This window comes from Paroedura picta, chromosome 7 (assembly GCF_049243985.1).
Source record: "Paroedura picta isolate Pp20150507F chromosome 7, Ppicta_v3.0, whole genome shotgun sequence".
Taxonomy (NCBI): Eukaryota; Metazoa; Chordata; class Lepidosauria; order Squamata; family Gekkonidae; genus Paroedura; species Paroedura picta.
This window is the reverse complement of record NC_135375.1, coordinates 63,633,879-63,653,685: the sequence shown is the minus strand read 5'-3', so window position 1 is coordinate 63,653,685 and position 19,807 is coordinate 63,633,879. Positions and strand designations below refer to the sequence as shown.

The 19,807-nt window shown below is 43.5% G+C and overlaps 1 protein-coding gene across 3 annotated transcripts in view; it reads right to left on the bottom strand.

Annotated features, from left to right (window-relative positions):
- Nucleotides 1-9,561: 9,561 nt before the first annotated feature.
- Nucleotides 9,562-19,807, bottom strand: part of PTCH1 (patched 1) — a 115,048-nt gene continuing 104,802 nt past the window's right edge. For all 3 annotated transcript variants that reach the window (XM_077344570.1, XM_077344569.1, XM_077344568.1), the window contains 3 exons: nt 18,167-18,421; nt 14,770-15,292; nt 9,562-12,912 (listed from right to left, as the gene is read on the bottom strand). In XM_077344570.1, the coding sequence (XP_077200685.1) occupies nt 14,771-15,292; nt 18,167-18,421 (777 nt within the window). In that variant the 3' untranslated portion in view covers nt 9,562-12,912; nt 14,770. The remainder of the gene's footprint in view (nt 12,913-14,769; nt 15,293-18,166; nt 18,422-19,807) is intronic.

Sequence of the window (19,807 nt, the reverse complement as noted above, 5' to 3'; positions counted from 1 at the left end):
ATGTCCAGAGGAGGGCAACAAAGATGGTGAGGGGTTTGGAGACCAAGATATATGAGGAAACAGAGTTTGGTCGATTTAGCCTGGAGAGGAGATGACTGAGGGGATTTGATAACTATCTTCAAGTTTTTAAAAGGCAGCTATATAGAGGATGGAGCAGAGTTGTTCTTTTTTGCCCCGGAGGGATGGACCAGAACCAATGGGATGAAATTAATTCAAAAGAAATTCCTTTCTAACATCCAGAAGAGGTTTCTGACAGTTAGAGCGATTTCTCAGTGGAACAGGCTTTTTCGTGAGGTGGTAGATTCTCCATCTTTGGACATTTATAGAGGCTAGAGGTTGACGGAGAGGTTGATTCTGTGAAGGTTCAAGGGGGTGGCAGATTACAGTGGATGAGTGATAGGGTTGTGAGTGTCCTGCATCGTGCACGGGGTTGGACTAGATGACCCCGTGGGTCCCTTCCAAATCATATTCTATGATTTCCCAAAGGCTGTGCCAGGCAGGAAAGACCATAGGGAGGCTGCCTCCTTCCTGCCCCTTCCTCCACATCTCCCAAAAGCCAGGCCGGATGGGCAGAGCCATGGGGGGGGGGCTGCCTCTTTCCCACCTACCCCTACCTCTCTCAAAAGCCAGGCTGCTGTGGGAAGAACATGGGGGATGGTCTCCTTTCCACCCCCTTGTCTCCCAAAAGGCAGGCCAAAAGGCAGATATTTCCCCACCCAGAGCTGGTAACACTAGCTTGGAACATCTTTCTTAACATTTTAGTTACTGATCTGCCAAATTTTTCTCAAAAGTTTCCAGAATTTTGAAAAAATATACGAATATGCTTTGAAAATTCTTCCATGTTGGAATTGTCATGACAGAAATACAAATAAATAAAATATCTACAAATTTTGACACAACACACTAGTAAATAAGCCCGCTGCAGGCAAAATGCAGCGGGCGCTAGCAGGGCGCGCGAAGAGGGCGGCTGGGCTGTGCAGCCCTGCCTGGCAAGGGCGGGGGCGTCCTGTGGGTCTGGTGCCTACCTGGGGTGGCGTCGCAGGAGCTGGGCGGCTGGTGCTCCATGGGGCAGAGCGGAGCTTGCGGCGGCAGTCCCGAAGGTTCCTTTGGCGGCGGCGGCTGCTGGCTGGTTGCGCTGGGGGGGGCGAAGTGTTGGCGGCAGCGGCAGGCAGCGGCCTGACACCCCAGGAGGCGCTTCGTGCCTCCCGATGCGTCAGGCCGTCGGCAGAGGAGCAACTGCGAGCCGCATTGTGCGCGGCTCGCAGTTGCTCAGGGCTGGGAATCAGAGGAACCAATCGGTAGGCGCTTCCTCCGATTGTCTGTCCGGAAGAAGGGTCCAATCCAGACCCTTCCTCATCCCGGACACATCCCGCCCCTAAAGCCCTTACTGTTTTATTTAGTCCGCGGCGCCCGCGGCGCCGCGGGCGGTGTTAAGATGGTGTGGATTTTTTCCCCTCCATCACTAGAATATTAAGCATAGCTTGACTGGAAATAAAGTCTGTAAACTTAAATGCCAAACATATTTTGTTCACTCAGTTAGGATGGTCAAAGGGATAAATTCCCTGTTGTGCATTAAAGTTAGAATGTGCATTCTTATTGTGAGACTATAGTCAAGAATAGCAGATATTCTGGCTCAATCATTATTAGTATGTTGTGTGTTCTTTCACATGAGATGGCTGCTTTCCTGCTAAATCATGACTGCAGGACAAAATAGCATTAAGTACTTATAGTGGCTCTCACGTGGGGCAGAGTAGATTTGCAGCATGAACCTAGCTCAGGGGTGGCAACGTATTCCAGACCAGATATTATAACTTGTCTGTACATAGTCAAAAGTTATATTTGTTTCAGCAGTTGTAGCTCATGTTCAGTCAAAAGTGTATGGTACACTTCCAAAATGGCACTGGGGGGAGAATTCCCTTGTATTTATTTATTTATAAGTGAATTTATATACCGCCATTCCCAGCAACCTGGCTTGTGGCGGTTCACAAATAAAATATTTCATAAAATACAATATATCCTAAAAACATCATAAAATACAACCCCACCTCACAACTGCCATGGCGGTAACAAAACAAATCACATTTTCTCTTAACAAGCCCTCCATCACAATATGGGTTCCAGTCAAAATTGTCACCCTATGAATGCTGCAGTAGTGCACCTATACATGAGATATTGTGGCCAGTGTAGCTGATGATATTGTCCACCCTGTGGATCTTTCAGCACTAGCTTTTATGGGCCTCTGCACAGGTTCAGTGTTTCAATGTCCACACTAAACTTGCCTTTACTCCTGAATTGCTGTTCAGTACTGCAAGTGGCAAGAGCCTCTTGTGGTGCAGAGTGATAAGGCAGCAGTCATGCAGTCTGAAAGCTCTGCCCATGAGGTTGGGAGTTCAATCCCAGCAGCCGGCTCAAGGTTGACTCAGCCTTCCATCCTTCCGAGGTCGGTAAAATGAGTACCCAGCTTGCTGGGGGGTAATTGGTAATGACTGGGGAAGGCACTGGCAAACCACCCCGTATTGAGTCTGCCATGAAAACGCTAGAGGGCATCACCCCAAGGGTCAGACATGACCCAGTGCTTGCACAGGGATACCTTTACCTTTTTACTGCAGGTGGCAGTCAGTGGCCAGGGTGCTTTCAACCTCCTTCGGCTGCTGCTCCATGTAGGCAAGTGGAAGCATAGCACATGCCCACATACTGCTAATGAGTTGTATCTATCAAATGATTACCCGCTAATGCAGAATGACAATACTCAAGGAAATATGTCAGGTCAGCTGCAACAATAACCAGTCGAAGTGACAGTGAACTCTATTGCCATTCCTCTACATCATTAAATCATTAAATCATCATTAAAAATTCTTTTTCCAGTTTCCACCACAAAATATTATTTGCATGGATTTTAACTCAGTGAAGCACACATACCTATTTTTCATAATCTATGAATCTTGCTAGGCAGGTGTTTAGGTGATTATTTTCATAGCTTCATATCTCAGTGTCTATCCAGCTCCTAATGTCATACCACTGCTTGTTTAGACTACAATTTTTTTTATGTGTCAGGCATGCATAGTTATCAGACTTTAAAACTTAATCTAATTATCAAGCAGCAGTCCCAAATGAATATTATATTTAGTATTATTTTCACCAATATGTGAATCACTCTGCACATTCTAATGCTGGCAGACCTCATGGTTCTTACTGACACTGCCCACAGGTTCAGAGGGTGATAGAAAACACACCAACAATCTTCCTGCTCCCAGCTGCAAATAACTGCTTTACCTTTTCGTCCAATGCCACCATCGGAGAGCGCTCAGGGAATAGTAAACAGGCTTTCTCAAACAATCATTTCACCACATGCAAATTCAAACCAGACGGGGAAAATGCATGGGTATTCCAAATGGTATCTGGCTATTTCATGAGACAGTTGCATCCTTAATATATTTGTGTAAATATTAAATCTTGAAAAGCTAAAATAAACAGTATGCATTTTCTTATCAGAATATGTATATATATTTCATATTCTTTCTGGTCTAGAATAACAATGCAGTAAGCTTCCCCCCAAAAGATAGGAAACTGACCTGGCCTGCAAAGTTTGGGGTCTTAACAATGGCTGTGGGAAACTGAACTGCCCCAAAGTGTTTCTAGGTACAAATACAACATTACAACTAGCATGCAGACAGAGGCATTTATGAAACTTAGCTATCTCAGTCCAAAATGGTAAGGAAACAAAATGTGTGAAGCTCAGTCCCCCTCCTAAGCCATTTCTTGAACACCAGGTGCAACTTCCTGCATTTCAGGAGATTTTAAAAACATTTCCAAATGAAAAGTATATGCAAAAAAGGAAGAAAAAACTACACCTACCTGGTATTTATCTTGGATTCTGTGCTATAATAACTTGCCAGTAGCAAATTCCACACACCAAAACCACAGTTTCTTATATGCTCTCATGTGGTCCCCATCACACACGTACGCTATGGAAAAACATTCAAAAAGCCAGCATCAACATTATAAAAAGAACCCCCAAAGCAGATTAGCACCTCCCTTATAGGTAAGAACACTAGGCTCTTATGCCCACCATCTATTTATTTATAGCCAAGTCTCAAATGAATCTCCACCTGGCACTAGTTTAAAATCTTTAATGGGCTGGGATGATTTACAGAACATTGATTTGGAATAATGCCTCCCTTTTATTTTAAAGACATTGAGTCAGTAACATAGTGTCTTTTATTGGACCAACTGGCTATTTAAAGATGCTGCAAACTGAACTCTTCAATTTCATTAGGCAACTGAGTATTCAGATCACAAAAGGCTACTTTCTACCCTCTTACATATCAGCCCAGAACAAAGTTTGAGTCCAGTAGCACCTTTAACACCAACAAAGTTGAATTCTGGGTATAAGCGAGAACAGAGTGACTGAGACCAATTATGCATGGGAGGGACAAGCTGGGCTAGTGCTCGTACAGCAATGGGGCACATTCCCGCTAATGCACAATGTCACCATCAGCCTGGTCCCCTCCCAGCCCTGGCCCACTTTAGGGCCTCTGATGCCCTGCAAATCAGCATTCCCTTTTGTAATGTGGGCACCATCATTGGCTATGTCAGGTCCAGCCCATGTATACAGGAAAGAACCGGACTTTTCAGGCCCAGCTCCTCCCCTGCCTACCATGTCCCAGTAGGGGCACACAACACCCCATTTGGCTCCATGGCGCCACGCAGCACTGCAGGGCCAAACAGGGCGTTTTTTTCACTCCCACGATGGTGAAATAGCATTATGATGCTATCCCACCTTTGTGAAGTGAAAAACCCTGTTTCAGCTGCCACGAGGCACAGAAGAACCTTTCTACCCCGGCCTCAAAAAGCCAGGGCAGACCATGTCCAGTGGGGAAATCTTCCCCCATCAGTACATAGGAAGTAGGGGGCATGCTGGTAGTGGCCTGGTGCAGCTACTGCCATACATAATCAGTCTGAGAGAAGAATGTGCACTGAAATAAGAACCTCATATCGCTGTTAAGTCCTGGGAATTTCATTGTCCTGAGTGTTGTAATAACTTGAAATTTAGTACTCTCCTATCCCAGCCTGTTTCAGAATTTTTTTTGCAGTAAACCAATGATTTTGAGGTCTCTCATCGAGTGCCCAGGAAGGTTAAAATGTTCTCCTACAGGTTTGTCAATTTTGTGATTCTTGATGTCAAATTTGTGTCTATTTATCCTTTGGGGTAGGGTTTGATCTGTTTGCCCTATGCAGAGAACTGAAGGGCATCGTTGGCATTTCATGGCATATACGTTAGATGAACAAGTGAATGGGTGTAGTTGATGTCGTTATGTCCAGTGTATGTGGCAGCAAAGCTGGCATCTGGGTTTATTACAAGCTGTGGTACCAATGTCCATGTTCAAATTAGATGCTGTATTATGGTGGACGATATTGTGGGCAGTTGTTAAAGACTGGAGGCGTGGGCTGGCTGCTCCCAAAGTAGCTGTGGCTCCAGACATACTGGAGCGGCTGGCTCCCAGAATGCTCCCCTTGTTCTTTGCTTCAAGAGAGTCATCGTTGGCTATAATATTATCACTATGGTGGGGAGGGGTTAGGTGGCATGTGTGGGATCAGTAAGCCCCATCCTGGTGCTATTTCTGGGCAGTCTATGCATATTTTTCTTAGACAACTCAGCAATGCAAACCTGCTTCTCACCTTTTCTCTATTATATCAGAAATAATGTTCATTGAGTAGTTAACTTTTTGTGGGATGTCAGTAGCAGTAAAAAATGAGGCACTTCAAACCAAAGCTATGCTAAATCACATTATCCTCTTACCAAGGAAACATATATGCTCCTCCATGCAAATATACCTGGTCCTTCTGTGCTGGCTGTCAGTAAAGATGCTGGTGGTGACTGGGACGTGCTTTGGACAGTCACCTAGCCCCATAGCACCATTCTACACCAAAGCAACAACAGCATGTCATTCACAGAGAGAGCATACTGAATTCTTCCCTGGTGTTGCTCTTTTGTTGTTCTCCCTGGCAGTGAATTCTCTTCCCTGCACTTTGCGTGTGCAGCTGCTCAAACAAGAGAAAGAAGAAACAGTTTGGACAGCCATTTGTTCATTCTTCCCTGTAAGGAAAAGCTTGTTGTTGCTGCTGCCGATACCTTGGAGACTGTACACTGGCAGCATAGGTCCCAAGCACTCTCCAGCTGCTAAAGCCTACACTAACAAGCTGTGCAAATAGAGCAATCCTAAAGAAATGTTAACTCTGCCTGTCACTAAAACTGCAGGCTGGCAGTTCAGCCCTAATGCTTGCTGAGCAATCTTCTTGCAAAATAATAGCTTTCGTTCAGGCTAACCTGTCTCAGACCTCATGTAAACACAAGGCTGGTGAGGCAAAAGGGCTACTCCAGATGCCTTTGGTAAATATTTTTTGGACTGGACAAATGGTGGAGATAGGGGAGGCAGACTCATCGTCTCATTAGCCTTCCTAATTAGTTACACTATTCTAAGACCATAAATTACCATAGACTTAGGCTGGTGTAACTGTTCAGGGTTGCCCTGTTAATCCTGGCAGCCCATCCCCCTGCTTGCTAGGTAGAGGTGGGACAATAGTAGTGCACAAAGGTTATGCTGACACCATCGCTTTTTCTTTGGCATAAGGCCACAGTTTTTATTGTTATACAAATGAGCGTAAGCAATCACACAGATTGGGGCGGATCCCCAAACCATCCTTCCTATCCTGCTGTCAGTAGACAACAGTCTCTTGGGGAGGAAAACCTACCAGTAGGCCCTCACACGGGGTCGGAGCAACATGCCTGCTAAGCTCCCACTGTTGATCAGGTTTGCCAGCCCCCCCCCCCCTGGGAAGGTGAAGCCTAGAAGAAGCCCACAGACATCAGCCTCTATTGGGGTTCCCCCAGCTACCTCGCCACATGGGCAGCTTCATAAGGAGGCTCCCAACACTAAGAGGAACCCCACATGAAGGCGCAGGCTCAGCCCCAAACCAAACTACCATCTGTGGCAGAAAAGACAGAGATATTAAGAAGACAAGAAAAATTCATGCAAAACCAGGTGGAAGGGAGATAGCAGCAAGCATCCGTGGCAGCAAGAAGCAAAGAAGGCCAAGCATCCACACCAGCCTTTCTGCTCGCCATGCAGGCTCATGACTGGACACTGATACTGCAGCCTTCCTGTGCTTGGAAATACCATGTAGGGATCACGCACAACTCCTTTGCCCTGCCATTGCCTTCCTTCACATGAGCAATGGTGGTCATGAGCCAAGGTAGGTGGATTGCAACTGATCTTAGATGGCTTCATGGAGAACATGTCTATCACCAGTAGCTAGCCTTGGGAGCTAAATGGAGCCTCCATCTTCAGAGGCAATCTTTCAATAATGGCTCACCTCTTGCAGTGTCACTCTTGTTATCATTACACAATTTTGTTGCAGAACCAGACATTTTGCATTCCTTTTACCAAGCTTGAAAATACCCTCCTTCAATTTTCAAGCTTCAAAATGAGAGCATACAAGTCTTCCCCGAAGGTTTTATTAGCTAAAAATCTACTGTGTAAAGTAAAAATGGGAAAGTATTTTAAGCCATTTATGGCACATTTCCTGGCATGCATCCCACTAATGGGGTCCACTGTGGCTGCAACATACAAAGTAAGAAGAATTCTATGAGTTACAGGTCCTGGAACTATTCTCCTAATTTGTGCTAGTCATTAAAAACAATTAAAGTTTGGCACATGCAGTTCCATAGATATAAACAGCCTCTGTTTCAAGTTGCCCTTGGAGGTGTACTTACCTGAATTCCTAAGGAGGGGAACACCTGCTTAAGCAGCAGTACTGCTGCAGTTTTTCAATGAATGGCATTCCTGGAGCTGCTACACACATGCCAAAAAAAATTGGCCACATGTTTACTTTAGACATGAACGAATATTTCTAGTCTCTGACAAAAATTTGATTAATATATGACCTAAAGTTAATTAGACTGTAAATAAGAAAATATGTTAATAAGAAACATGGGCAGGCTTTAATGGAAGGCAAAGACTTGGTTTTTTTTAATGATGTTAAAGAATCTAAGCTGAAAAAACTGTCACCAAAATAAATTTTTCCCAGTCTGATGAAGCATGAAGGAACTGTTTCAGAGTATCCATACTGGTATCTCCAGCCAATTTGTACTGGAAACTTCCTTTTCCAAGGCATCAATTAATTATGAACCAGTGTATGCCCCAGGCTTTAAATCCTAGATTACTCCAGTGACGTCTTATCGCTGTTTTTACAGCCCTTTCCAAACTACTGCAGAATAGAATGGCTTGTTAATGAAGCCAATTCCTTTCATTAGATTTTTGATCATACAGCAAATGTTATCAGTTGTAGTACCTATATTCGTTCCATAGAAATGATGTCATCACTGCTTCTAAGTGGGCAAAGGGAGAGGCATCATTATGCAGCCTCTGTGGTAGTGACCTTCCAACTTTAAAAAAATTGATATACATGGTGTAGTTTGGAAGTTACTACTTAATAGGAGGAGACTAACATTACTGCACAATGTAATTTCAAGAACGTATCGTAGGAAAAACATTCTCTTGTTCCATAGGTTTTCTGTATTCAGGTTTTCATAGAATCATGGAAGGGGAACACCATGGTAATCTAGTTCAAGCCTCTGCATTATGAAGGAAACTCACAACTATTTGCCCACCCACAATAACTCCAATTTCTACCCAGATTATACCCCCCCCCCCCAACCAGAATCCCTGGCCAGCCTGGCCTGGAGGCAATTTGCCTCCTGACCCCAAAGTGGAGATCGGCATTTATCTGGGCATGCAAGAAAGGACCACAAGAGCGGACAACTGACACAACTCTTCCTACCCACCCTCTCACAATCTGCCTAAGTTTTATATTACCCTTGGAAGTTTCTTCTTGATTTAAAACAGCACAAGCAGCATGTAACGCGGCCACTTTCTGTACATTCACTGATCTTCAGGATTCCACAAAGCTTTGGTACCAACAATTACTTGAGGGTTGTGGGACTGTGTAGGATGGTTAGCCCATTGCATGTAGCACAATAAGGAGAAAAAAACTCCCAATACGCCTATGTGGTGCTATCTTGTCATAGCCCATCTCCTCCAGGTTGTCTGCATTTGTACATGTTAGACTAAGATTTGAGACCAAGGTTCAAATCTGCACCGTGCCGTGGATAATTCCTGGAGATTGTGGGCTACTCTCTCAGCCTAATCTGCCTCAGGGGATTGTTGTGAAGATAAAACAGATAGATGAGGACAATGTTACAAGCAGTTTTGGGTCCCCATTGAGAAGAAAAGCAGGGTATAAATAAACATTTTCCATTCATTTACAAACTACATTGTAAACATCTTACAGTACATAATTTAGACTGCTAATAACATTGAGTCTCTGAGAATTAATACTGGCATGACAGATGGCATTCAGCCACACCACCTCTTTACAGAAAAGAGGAGTGGGTATCTAATACTGATAATAATGACCTTAGGAGGTTGTAAGCACTGTTTGCCCTCAGTTTCTGCTTCAAGTGAAAAGATGACTTAAAAAAATAAACATTCCACAGCCAAATACAGAACCAATAAGTTATAATATTTTTATTCATGTTAGAATTTCTATCAGTGTGTGAACATTAATGTTTAGAGAGTTTTTACAATTTCTCACTCGTGATTTAAAACTGAGAACCACACTAGATCACAAAATGGTATCTAAAACAGTTCAGAATGACATGAATATTCACACTCTCTTTAACACTGTTAATGTTTTCTTTGTTTGTAAAATGGGGCTTACAATGGAAAGTGTGCATTGTATTTATGTTTCAGCAATGTACCAAAACATAATGGTATCATCATTACATATAAACTCTTTAAAAATATAATTCTGTCAAAAGAATTGAGGACTACTATGTACACTACAAAAATAAATTTTCATATAAATAAATTATATGGCATACTTTTATCTTTGTAACTGAAACATAAACCCATCCCTGCTAAAACTGGCAGGCAATGAGACCCAGTTTGAATATTTTTTTCCTTTTAACTCTTTGTACTAAAAAAGCTACAAAATGAGTCCTTAATGTAAATGTTATATACTCTTTTCCTATTTAACATTAGTAAGCATTCTATACAAATAAAAATTCCATTAAGAAGTAAAAACATAGCTGTAATAGTGTTTCCAATAGAAATAAAATCCCTGCATTGTGTTTGTTATAAACTGGCATGACAAATACTGTAAAAAAAACACTCTTATGATACAAAAATATAAATATCAACAATTAAGTAAAAACAAACAAAAGCCAGCCACTGAGATCCCTTTTTGCCAATGTGACAATAAGAGAAAATGGTCTACACTATGCACCAAGGAGCAGACACAAAAAAAGGAAGGGCTATTTTTCTCTCATACACACACAATACACTCACACACATGCTTAGGTGATGAGGCCATTTAATATCAAATCTCATACTATTTGATCCTCTTTTTTTTTCAAAAAACAAAACCACAAGTGGCTAGAGTGACTGAACAACAGGTCCCAAAGCAGAATTCTGTGCTACTTTGACTTTTCATGTAAGGTATCCGGCACTTTGTAGTTCCATCTCTGTTTTTAAACCTGAAATACTACACTGTTAATGTTTAATTCAGGGCCTGATGTCTTATTGCTACTAAGACAGGAAACTGGGCCAGGTGGTTCTGTCTTACTGTACATCTATACAGTAGTTTATGCACCACTGAAACCATACACATATCTTCTTCCTGTCTTTTGAATGTTCCCATTAGCTATATGTAAACTCTCACATCTCCAGTCATTTTAAAGATGAGAGCAGGGAAAACAACTGATGCACACATTACAAATACCTAGCCAAAGGGATGACCTAAAGAGAAACATGAACTCCAGTCAAACAAAGCCTGAACTGGAAATGGCCAATTGTTGAACATCAATTCAAGTCAGTCCAACATGGCCTGCCAGCATCTAATTCTGTGAAATCTGTATTCATCAAACTAGAGCCAAATTCACATGACTGCCCTCTTTAACACTAAAATCTGATGATCATAGGATGCAACGCTACTTATATCTTTCTAAATGCCCGCAGACCAATATGTTGGTCTGCCCATGAGGCCACTTCTCAATTGCAATGGAATCCCTTTTTTGGATCAGATTTTAATAACCAACTGGCCAGCTAATCTATAGAGATAATCTCCATACAAGAGAAATTGGGGATGACTCTGGAAGCCTCTGTTAAATTAATAGCTGTGTAAGAGCAGAAATCGACTTTTAATTTTATTAAGGTAAAGGTAAAGGTATCCCCTGTGCAAGCACCGGGTCATGTCTGACCCTTGGGGTGACGCCCTCCAGCGTTTTCATGGCAGACTCAATATGGGGTGGTTTGCCGTGCCTTCCCCAGTCATTACCGTTTACCCCCCAGCAAGCTGGGTACTTATTTTACCAACCTCGAAAAGATGGAAGGCTGAGTCAGCCTTGAGCCGGCTGCTGGGATTGAACTCCCAGCCTCATGGGCAGAGCTTTCAGACTGCATGTTGCTGCCTTACCACTCTGCGCCACAAAAGGCTCTAATTCTGAATTTTATTACTGTATGTAAAACTATGGCACTAAAGAATAGCATCCAGGTGATAGTAAGCCAGTTGAATCACCTGTTCCATTTTCAAAAACATAAATGGCTCTTTATTTTTATCTAAATATAACCATCAGCACATGCCATGGCTTTCGTGAGTTGGCATTCAATAGCTTCAAACAATTCAGAATTATTCTCTGCTACAGCAGTGTAATTCACCAAGGCTTCATCATGGTGAGGACGTTCAATAATAGCCATTGTTCAAATTAAGAACAACACAATGAAGTAATTAATCTGACTAAAATGACACTCAGATCAAAAGAAGATTCGGAGCAAGAGCTTGGGACAAATCCTGATTCCCAGTCTCTTCACTCTTCCACCTTATCTCTGCCCTTCAGTGATGTCAACAATTGCTGTTAAACCAGAGTGACATTTCCACTGATTGTCTGCAAAAAGCTAATTCAGACTGGTTACATTTCTTCATGCAGATACACACATGGAAGTTCCATTGATTTTAATGGCAGTTATTCACAAATGAGTATTTGCAAGGAGAAAATTTCGGTAAACACTGGTAAATTAAGCTCAAGGGGGATTGATTACACAGTGGCCCCACATATCTTCTGCACATAAGCCATCTGTAGCATCAGCCGTTGCATTGGGACTTGCACAGGAAGTTCCTAGTAGTCTGTGCTTCATAAAGTCATTACAGTACACAAATATACTTCTCAGGAACACAAAACACATGCACAGCTACACATACTTCAGTCACCAGGGTTAACATACTGCTCTTCATATCTGCTCATTTTAAAAAAGCAAAAAATATTAAAAATTAAAAATTATCACGCATAGCGTGTTGACAATTAACAGGAACATTTCATACTACCACAGGCCTGTGATATGGAAATTTTAAAATATTTTAACATACACGCACACACCCCTTTACAAAAAAATCCTAATACATTAGCAATATTTGCATAGAATTATACATGTAAATTATACAATATTTAAGCAGCAATGTATGCTGAATTTTGACTAGATTAAGCTTAGTTGTGGCACAGATATCAAAGTAAAATACCTACAGAGCACAAACAATATTGTCCCCACTCTGTTAAACAGGAGTTAACACAACTCCAGATTATACTATTTTACATGGTTCTTCTGTATATTACACATGTGTACACCTTTTAAATATTTATAGAACTATTTAACAAATAATACAATAGGTTACAGTAACAGCGAACTGTTGCCCTGATGCAGCATGTCCTTTTCCATAACTTCAAGCAGTTTCTCTTCAAGCAGTTCTGGAAAGAGTAGGTTTCCCATCTTTGGCCTCTTATTTGCTTCAGTTATTTCCCTATACAAATAGAGCAAAAAAAAAAAAAAGTAAAAAAAAAACAATATTCACCTAAAGTTGAGCAAAGATAAATAAATCACCTCAGCCCCAAGCCATTTGACAACTCTTGCAATTAAAAGCCAAGAGGCCTATGTTCTCTTTCCAGCAATGTTAGTGGCTTTCTATAGGCAAATGATTTCAACAGGATTGTTTTTCTTTAAAAAAAAAAAAGCAAATTCTTAATGTTTAGTATGTCCATGTCTGGATATCTACTATGATGCACCTCTCTCCAGATCTATAGTTACAACCAATAGGTGCAAATTACCCTTTTCTCAAGGTATCACCAACATCTGAGGCCAATCAGCACCGTATGATAGCTGGATTTTACAGAGTCCAGAGATGCATTGGCAAAATCTTACGTCACTAAAAGGGAATCCCCAGACAATCAGCCCAAGCACTTCAGCTATGCACAAAGCAGCATCTTTCCCTACAACTAGCCTCCCATAATTCATGCCTTTCGCTTTGTTTATCTTTAGTAGATTGGGTGAACAGTCTTCTAAAAGTTGCAATGAAAGTTCAAATGTGAGGTTTACATGTTGGATTTCAGACAGCCCATCCATTTTTCACCAGATCCCTGAATATTGGTGTGGTCTGAAGTAGGCTCACTTGGTGCCCCAAAGAAATTTCCAGGTGCTCATTACTGACAATACTGAAAATATCAGGCCTACTGTTGCCACAAACAGACTTTCCTCCGCCACCTTCCCCTTCCTGTTACACACTGAAGGTGGTAAAGGATGGATACATTAAGCAGCTTTTTGCTACCAACCCACTGGTCCATTGAAATCACTATTGTCTAAGACTGGCAGCAGCTCTCTGGGATCTCTGGGCAAGGCGTTCACATCGCCTACTACCTCATTCTTTAAACTGCAGCTGTTGGGATCTGAGTTCATGTGAAGTGAAGTCAATGCAAATATTTAATACCATGGTGCAGATGTTTTAATACTGTCACTATATATCCTTCCATTAAAAGTCATCACTAGGGTAGGAATGGTATAGGACTCTCCTTTTATATGATTATTTTATTTGGATCACGTGTGACCAAAGGCTATAAAAATAGTGTTGGATGGAGTAGATATATAAACCCATTTGACGTGTTATATGCTTGTATATATATTGGTACACAGAAACTGTCTCTTAGCAGAATGGAAAGTTTCTTTGAAAAATCCTGACCATCGCCCGTGTATATTTTTCAGGCTCAAACCTCTTGTACAATTGTTCCATCCTTATAAAGTATGCTGCCTAAATGTGGCCTAAAAATCATGTTCACAAATCAGAAAGCCAATCTGCATCCTCATAAAAGACTTTTCTGCGTTTGCAGAATTGGGGGCGGAGGATAATACACTTGGAGATATGGCCTTATTTTTTAAAAAATAGCACATTTGGAAGAAAGACTAGAAGTCCAACTTTTCTTAGCCCCAGAGTTGTCAGTGCAATGAAGTTCTTTTCCCCACGTCTTCTGAAGCAGCACTGTCCTAGGCAACTATTTGTCACGTGCCTTTTTTGAACATATAACTCTAGTTTCTTATCCCAGCTTCATGAATACTTCACTGTTATTTCATCATAAGCACTCATGAATCTCCTTTACAACTTTCTGTGCCCCTTGGAAATATTTAACCAAAAACTAAGTTCCTAATATATTACTACTACTGATATTAATACTATTATCAGTGTGATTGTTCATTAATTGATTTTTGGATGTTAAGAGCAGGATGATGGGGTTGGGATAAATGTATCTGAAGCCACTGCAAGTGTTGTTCACTTTCTTCAAGTTGGCAGCAGGTCTGGGTAATGTTGTCTAACAAGGGAAGAAAGCCATACCTTAATCTGAGCTGTTGCCACGTGTCCTTTCTTCGCATTCAACATCTTGCAGTTCTATTACTTCTACTTTAGAGTTCCTCCTCTCACACCGGACATTAAAAGGCACATGAGGGTCCTCAAACTGTCCACAGTCAGTTTCATGACATCCCTCATAGGATGGAAAGCCTCCTGCATGAGTATTGTGACTGTGCACAGCAGGGTGTACAGCAACAGTAACTGAAGCTGAGGCAGTCACAGTAGTGATAGGCTGGCAGTACACTGGCACTGAAGTGCCCATGGTAGTGAAGACTGGACTTTTGATATTCTGAGAACGACCCCTATGGCTAGAGCAGTCCCTGTTACTAGGACCAGAATGCCCATCAGTAGAGGTTTCAAAAGCATCCCTGCGTGGCCGATAAGGTGGCGGCCGGAGACCTTCCCTTTTGGGTTGCTTATTTTGATGCCACGTTTGCTGAGATCCAGGCTCTCGATACGACTGCAATCTTGGACTTGGCTGATGGTACATGGTCTCTGGTTGGATCACCTACAAATGAGATAGTGAAGATTTTTTTGAGTCAGACGATGAAAACAAAAATGGTCACATGAGATTTCATTGCAGCATAACAAGGATGTTCTGAATGAAGAGTTGGTTTTTATGCCCTGCTTTTCCAACACAATTTTCTGAAAATCATGAGTGAAGGACATAAAAATTGAAAGACTGTACACCTGGGCAAAAATTAATGCTTTCCACACTTATCAGTATTTTTGAACAAGGTGGAATGAAAGTACTCTTTCAAGTGTTTTTTTAAAGCTATACACTGTTGGCTTTGACAGAAGCTTCAGTTCATCTAGGGTGTAAACTGCACGGAGCTTTTATTCCAACCCCAGATCAATTCAGTCCCTGCCCTCTACACAGAATGCGATTTCCGTTTGGATTTGGGGCGATTTAAATTTTCCTCCTGCAGCAAGAAGGATTGATCTGGAGTGACCCTCCCTTTATTGTGCGATATCTTAGAGTGCTTTTGATGCTCAATAAAGGCTGTTTTGAATCTGGGCTCTCCTCCGTGGTAGAGGACCTGTGATTGGCCACAGGTGGTCATGTGACAAACTTGCCTTAAAGGAGAAGCCCCTAATTTCTCTCAACTTCTGTCGGTCCTGGATTTTTTCTCCCTTCTCTGCCTTTTTTGATCATCTCCCCCCCCCCTCTAAGAAAAGAAAGAGGCTCCCTGCTTGGCTCCTCTCCCCCCACTCTTCAAGAAAAGAAAGAAAGAGGCTTGGCTCCCCCCCTCCCTTCTGAACTACCCTAACCACGCGCAGAACACTTTCCTGTTTCAAGGGGGGGGGGGGAGGAAGATCTGAGTTCAAAGTGATCTGAATTCAACAGAATTGACAATGGAATAAACAAAGTAAGTGCAGACTCTGCCTAGGACAGTGGTCCCCAACCTTTTTATCACTGGGGACCAGTCAACACTTGACAATTTTACTGAGGCCCGGGGGGGGTAGTCTTTTGTGAGGGATGTTGCTGCCGCCGCCTGAGCCCCTGCTCTGCTTGCTTTCCTGCCAGAGCCCCTGACTTCCCACCACCCACTGGGGAGCACTGCCAGCAGCAGCTGCGCAGAATCATGTTGAGGGGGAGCTCCAGCCATGGCAGCCACCGGAGAGCACCAAAGGTGAGCCGGTGGCAGAGCAGCCCCCAAGGCAGCAGCCGGGGAGGAGGACGAGGAGGATCCGTGGCCCGGTACCGACTGATCCATGGACCGGTCCTGGTCCCTGGACTGGGGATTGAGGACAACTGATCTAGGATACTTAAAACAGGATAGTAGCAGGATAATTTACATAAGTTGACATAATTTGGCTTTTAGAGTCCTAGTAAAAGCATGAAACACAGCAGCCACATCACTCATGCAACCATGACCAATTTCAAACATGGCTCTAATTATACCTATTTTGAGGCCTCTATTGGTCTGCATTTCATCCCAGCATCCAGCACCATGGAAAGAAAGAGACTTCTTTTTTGTCCCTGAGTTATATTTGATTGACAAACATTTTGCTCTATTACAGAATTGGCTGGGGTTCTGGACACCCTTGAGGAACTACTCATGGCTCAAGTTATCCTATCCCCAATTTGTAAGTATTGCTGGATAAGGACTACATTTTCACCACTGTATAGGAAAAGAATAAATCTTTGCTGAGTGTGTGGGTATGTGAACCACTACCATTTTCTATTATTTCACTGGATAGTGGAAAAAATTTCATTTATTTATTATAACTTCATTTATTTATTAGACTAGCTTTTCTATTTTAAAAAAAATGTCTCAAGGGGCTTAAAATACTAAAAGCCATACAAACAGTTAAAATACAGTATTATAAACACTGGGGACGAAATTTAACTAATTAAGGTCTTCTGGTATACAAAAAGTTTCCACCTGATACTGGAAGGTCTCTAAAGAAAAGAAAACTATCTACATAGTCCAAGGGGAAGCAAGTTCCAAAGAGCAAAGGACGCTGCTAAGAAGGCTTTCAGGCGGGTTCCCATCAGTTTCAGTTCCCTGATGGGAGCTTCCCACAATAAAGCTTCCTTGGCCAATCTCAGCACAGGAGATACTATGAACCTAACCCACTTAGGATCTTAAAATCTTATGGTTATTGGATTAAGAAGCACAACTGCAGCACAAAATTACCCTGAGCATGCAGGGTCAATGAGGCATCCAACAGTACACCCAATCCTCTCAGAAGAGAACCTCATCCAATGCAAGCTGAACATGGCAGTCTTTGCCAATCTACTGATGACAATATTAGCAGACTTCCGAGAACGTGTCAGCTCCCCCAATCTCCGCAGTTAGAAAATTCAGATCTTGCAATCAGAAACATTACTCAAACAAAAGTACATCAGTATCTGTTAGTGCTGGACTGGTTCAAAAGGTTCACTTTCTGAAATGTTTATAAAATCTGTAACAAGCAACACCAAAATAAAAGATTTTTAAAGATACACATTTAAAAGGCATCATTTATTTTCTCCTTGCAGATATACAAGTGCATGGAGGTACCTGACAACAGACAAGCCACTGTAGCCATTCCCATGATGGAAACTTCGAAGGACAGCTATGATAATAGGATTGCCTGAAGCTGTCTCTGTATGTGAGTGGCTGACCTTAGTTTTTCCCCCAATATATGTCATATAGAGAAACTCAGAGTGTATAAATCAGTCTTCAACCATGTATCCAAGTTGTGAACTTCAGCTTGGTGTTTCATTATTACTGTGTCATACATGTATATGTCTGAAGTTTCAAACTAAGCACTGCCTTTTAACATAGCTAATCTGGAATGTGTAATTAGCAATTCTATGTATCCTCAAGAAGTTGAATATCAGCACCATACAAGATAGGCAGAAAAGCCAGGGAGGATTTGTGCTACTTACAGTGGATCTGGCAAAGACAGGATTCTCAGTTGCTTCAACAATTACATGGTGGACAGGTGCACCAGATCTTTGTGCAGTCTCATACTGATGGAGCTCTTCACTGATTCCTGACACCGTGGTCTGAGAACTGTATTCAGAATCAGAAGAATCTGACCCATTCTGGGCTTGACCTGATGGTATGGCAAATCTCACAATGCTTGGGGGAGGCTCAGGAGAAGGTGTAGGTAACCTGCTTCTTCCATCTGCTGGCGAAATCTAAGTACAACAAGGGGTATCCACTTTAATATTAGAGACAGTGGTATGAATTCATACATGTAGAAATAATGTAATTAAATCAGCATTACATACAATGGATAAGAACAAGCTGAGAACTTGCACAATTTGCAGGGAAAGGAAATCTATTCCTATCCCTCTGTACTAGCTCTTTTTTACAGGCTCTCCTCTCCATTTTCAGTACACTCAGTTCTTCCTACCCTTTTCTGTACTTTGCCCCATTCGTCCCAGCCCTAGCTTCTGCTGCTCAGAACACCACAGGGGTGACTGTCCTTCTTACATCTCACCTGGCATTTGCACATTCAGGGGCAAAGTCCACAGAAACATGCCCTTCCTCTATTCATCTGCATATCTTTCCATGTTCAGAATTAAGTATCTGTAAACCGCCCGTGGCGCCGCGGGCGCCACGGTCTAAATAAAGCAGTAAGGGGTCCTGGGGCGGGATGAGTCCGGGATGAGGAAGGGTCCAGATTGGACCCTTCCTCATGACAGACAATCGGAGGGACCAATCGGCAGGCGCGAGGCGCCTGCCGATTGGTCCCTCCGATTCCCAGCCCCAGAAACTGAGAGCCGCGCGCAGCGCGGCTCTCAGTTGCTCCCGACCTGACGCCTGAGGGAGCCCCCGGCAGTCGCGCTGTGCGCGGCTGCCGGGGGCTCCCTGCCCGGAGGCCTGATGCGGCGAGAGGCGCGAAGCGCCTCTCGCCGCGTCAGGCCGCCGCCTGAGGGAGTCCCCGGCAGCCGCGCACAGCGCGACTGCCGGGGACTCCCTGCCTGACGCGGCCAACGAGCCCCGCAGCCCGCCGCCGAGTCGCTGACCGCCCCGAAGCCGCTGGGGCCGTCAGCCCAACAGTACAGCCGCTTCCGCTGCTCCACGGAGGTAGGCTGCTCCACGGAGCGGGGGGGGGGGGGGGAAACGCCGGGGACTCCCTGCCTGACGCGGCCAACGAGCCCCGCAGCCCGCCGCCGAGTCGCTGACCGCCCCGAAGCCGCTGGGGCCGTCAGCCCAACAGTACAGCCGCTTCCGCTGCTCCACGGAGGTAGGCTGCTCCACGGAGCGGGGGGGGGGGAAACGCCGGGGACTCCCTGCCTGACGCGGCCAACGAGCCCCGCAGCCCGCCGCCGAGTCGCTGACCGCCCCGAAGCCGGTGGGGCCGTCAGCCCAACAGTACAGCCGCTTCTGCTGCTCCACGGAGGTAGGCTGCTCCACGGAGCGGGGGGGGGGGGGAAACTGCTAGCGCCCATTGCATTTCAATCTGCAATGGGCTATATTTCTAGTCTATTCATATTTCGGTCTAGCTGTCATACTAAGCGAAATTCCATCTTGCAGGATTGTGAAGAACTAACAAAAAATGTGTGACTTCTTTAGAA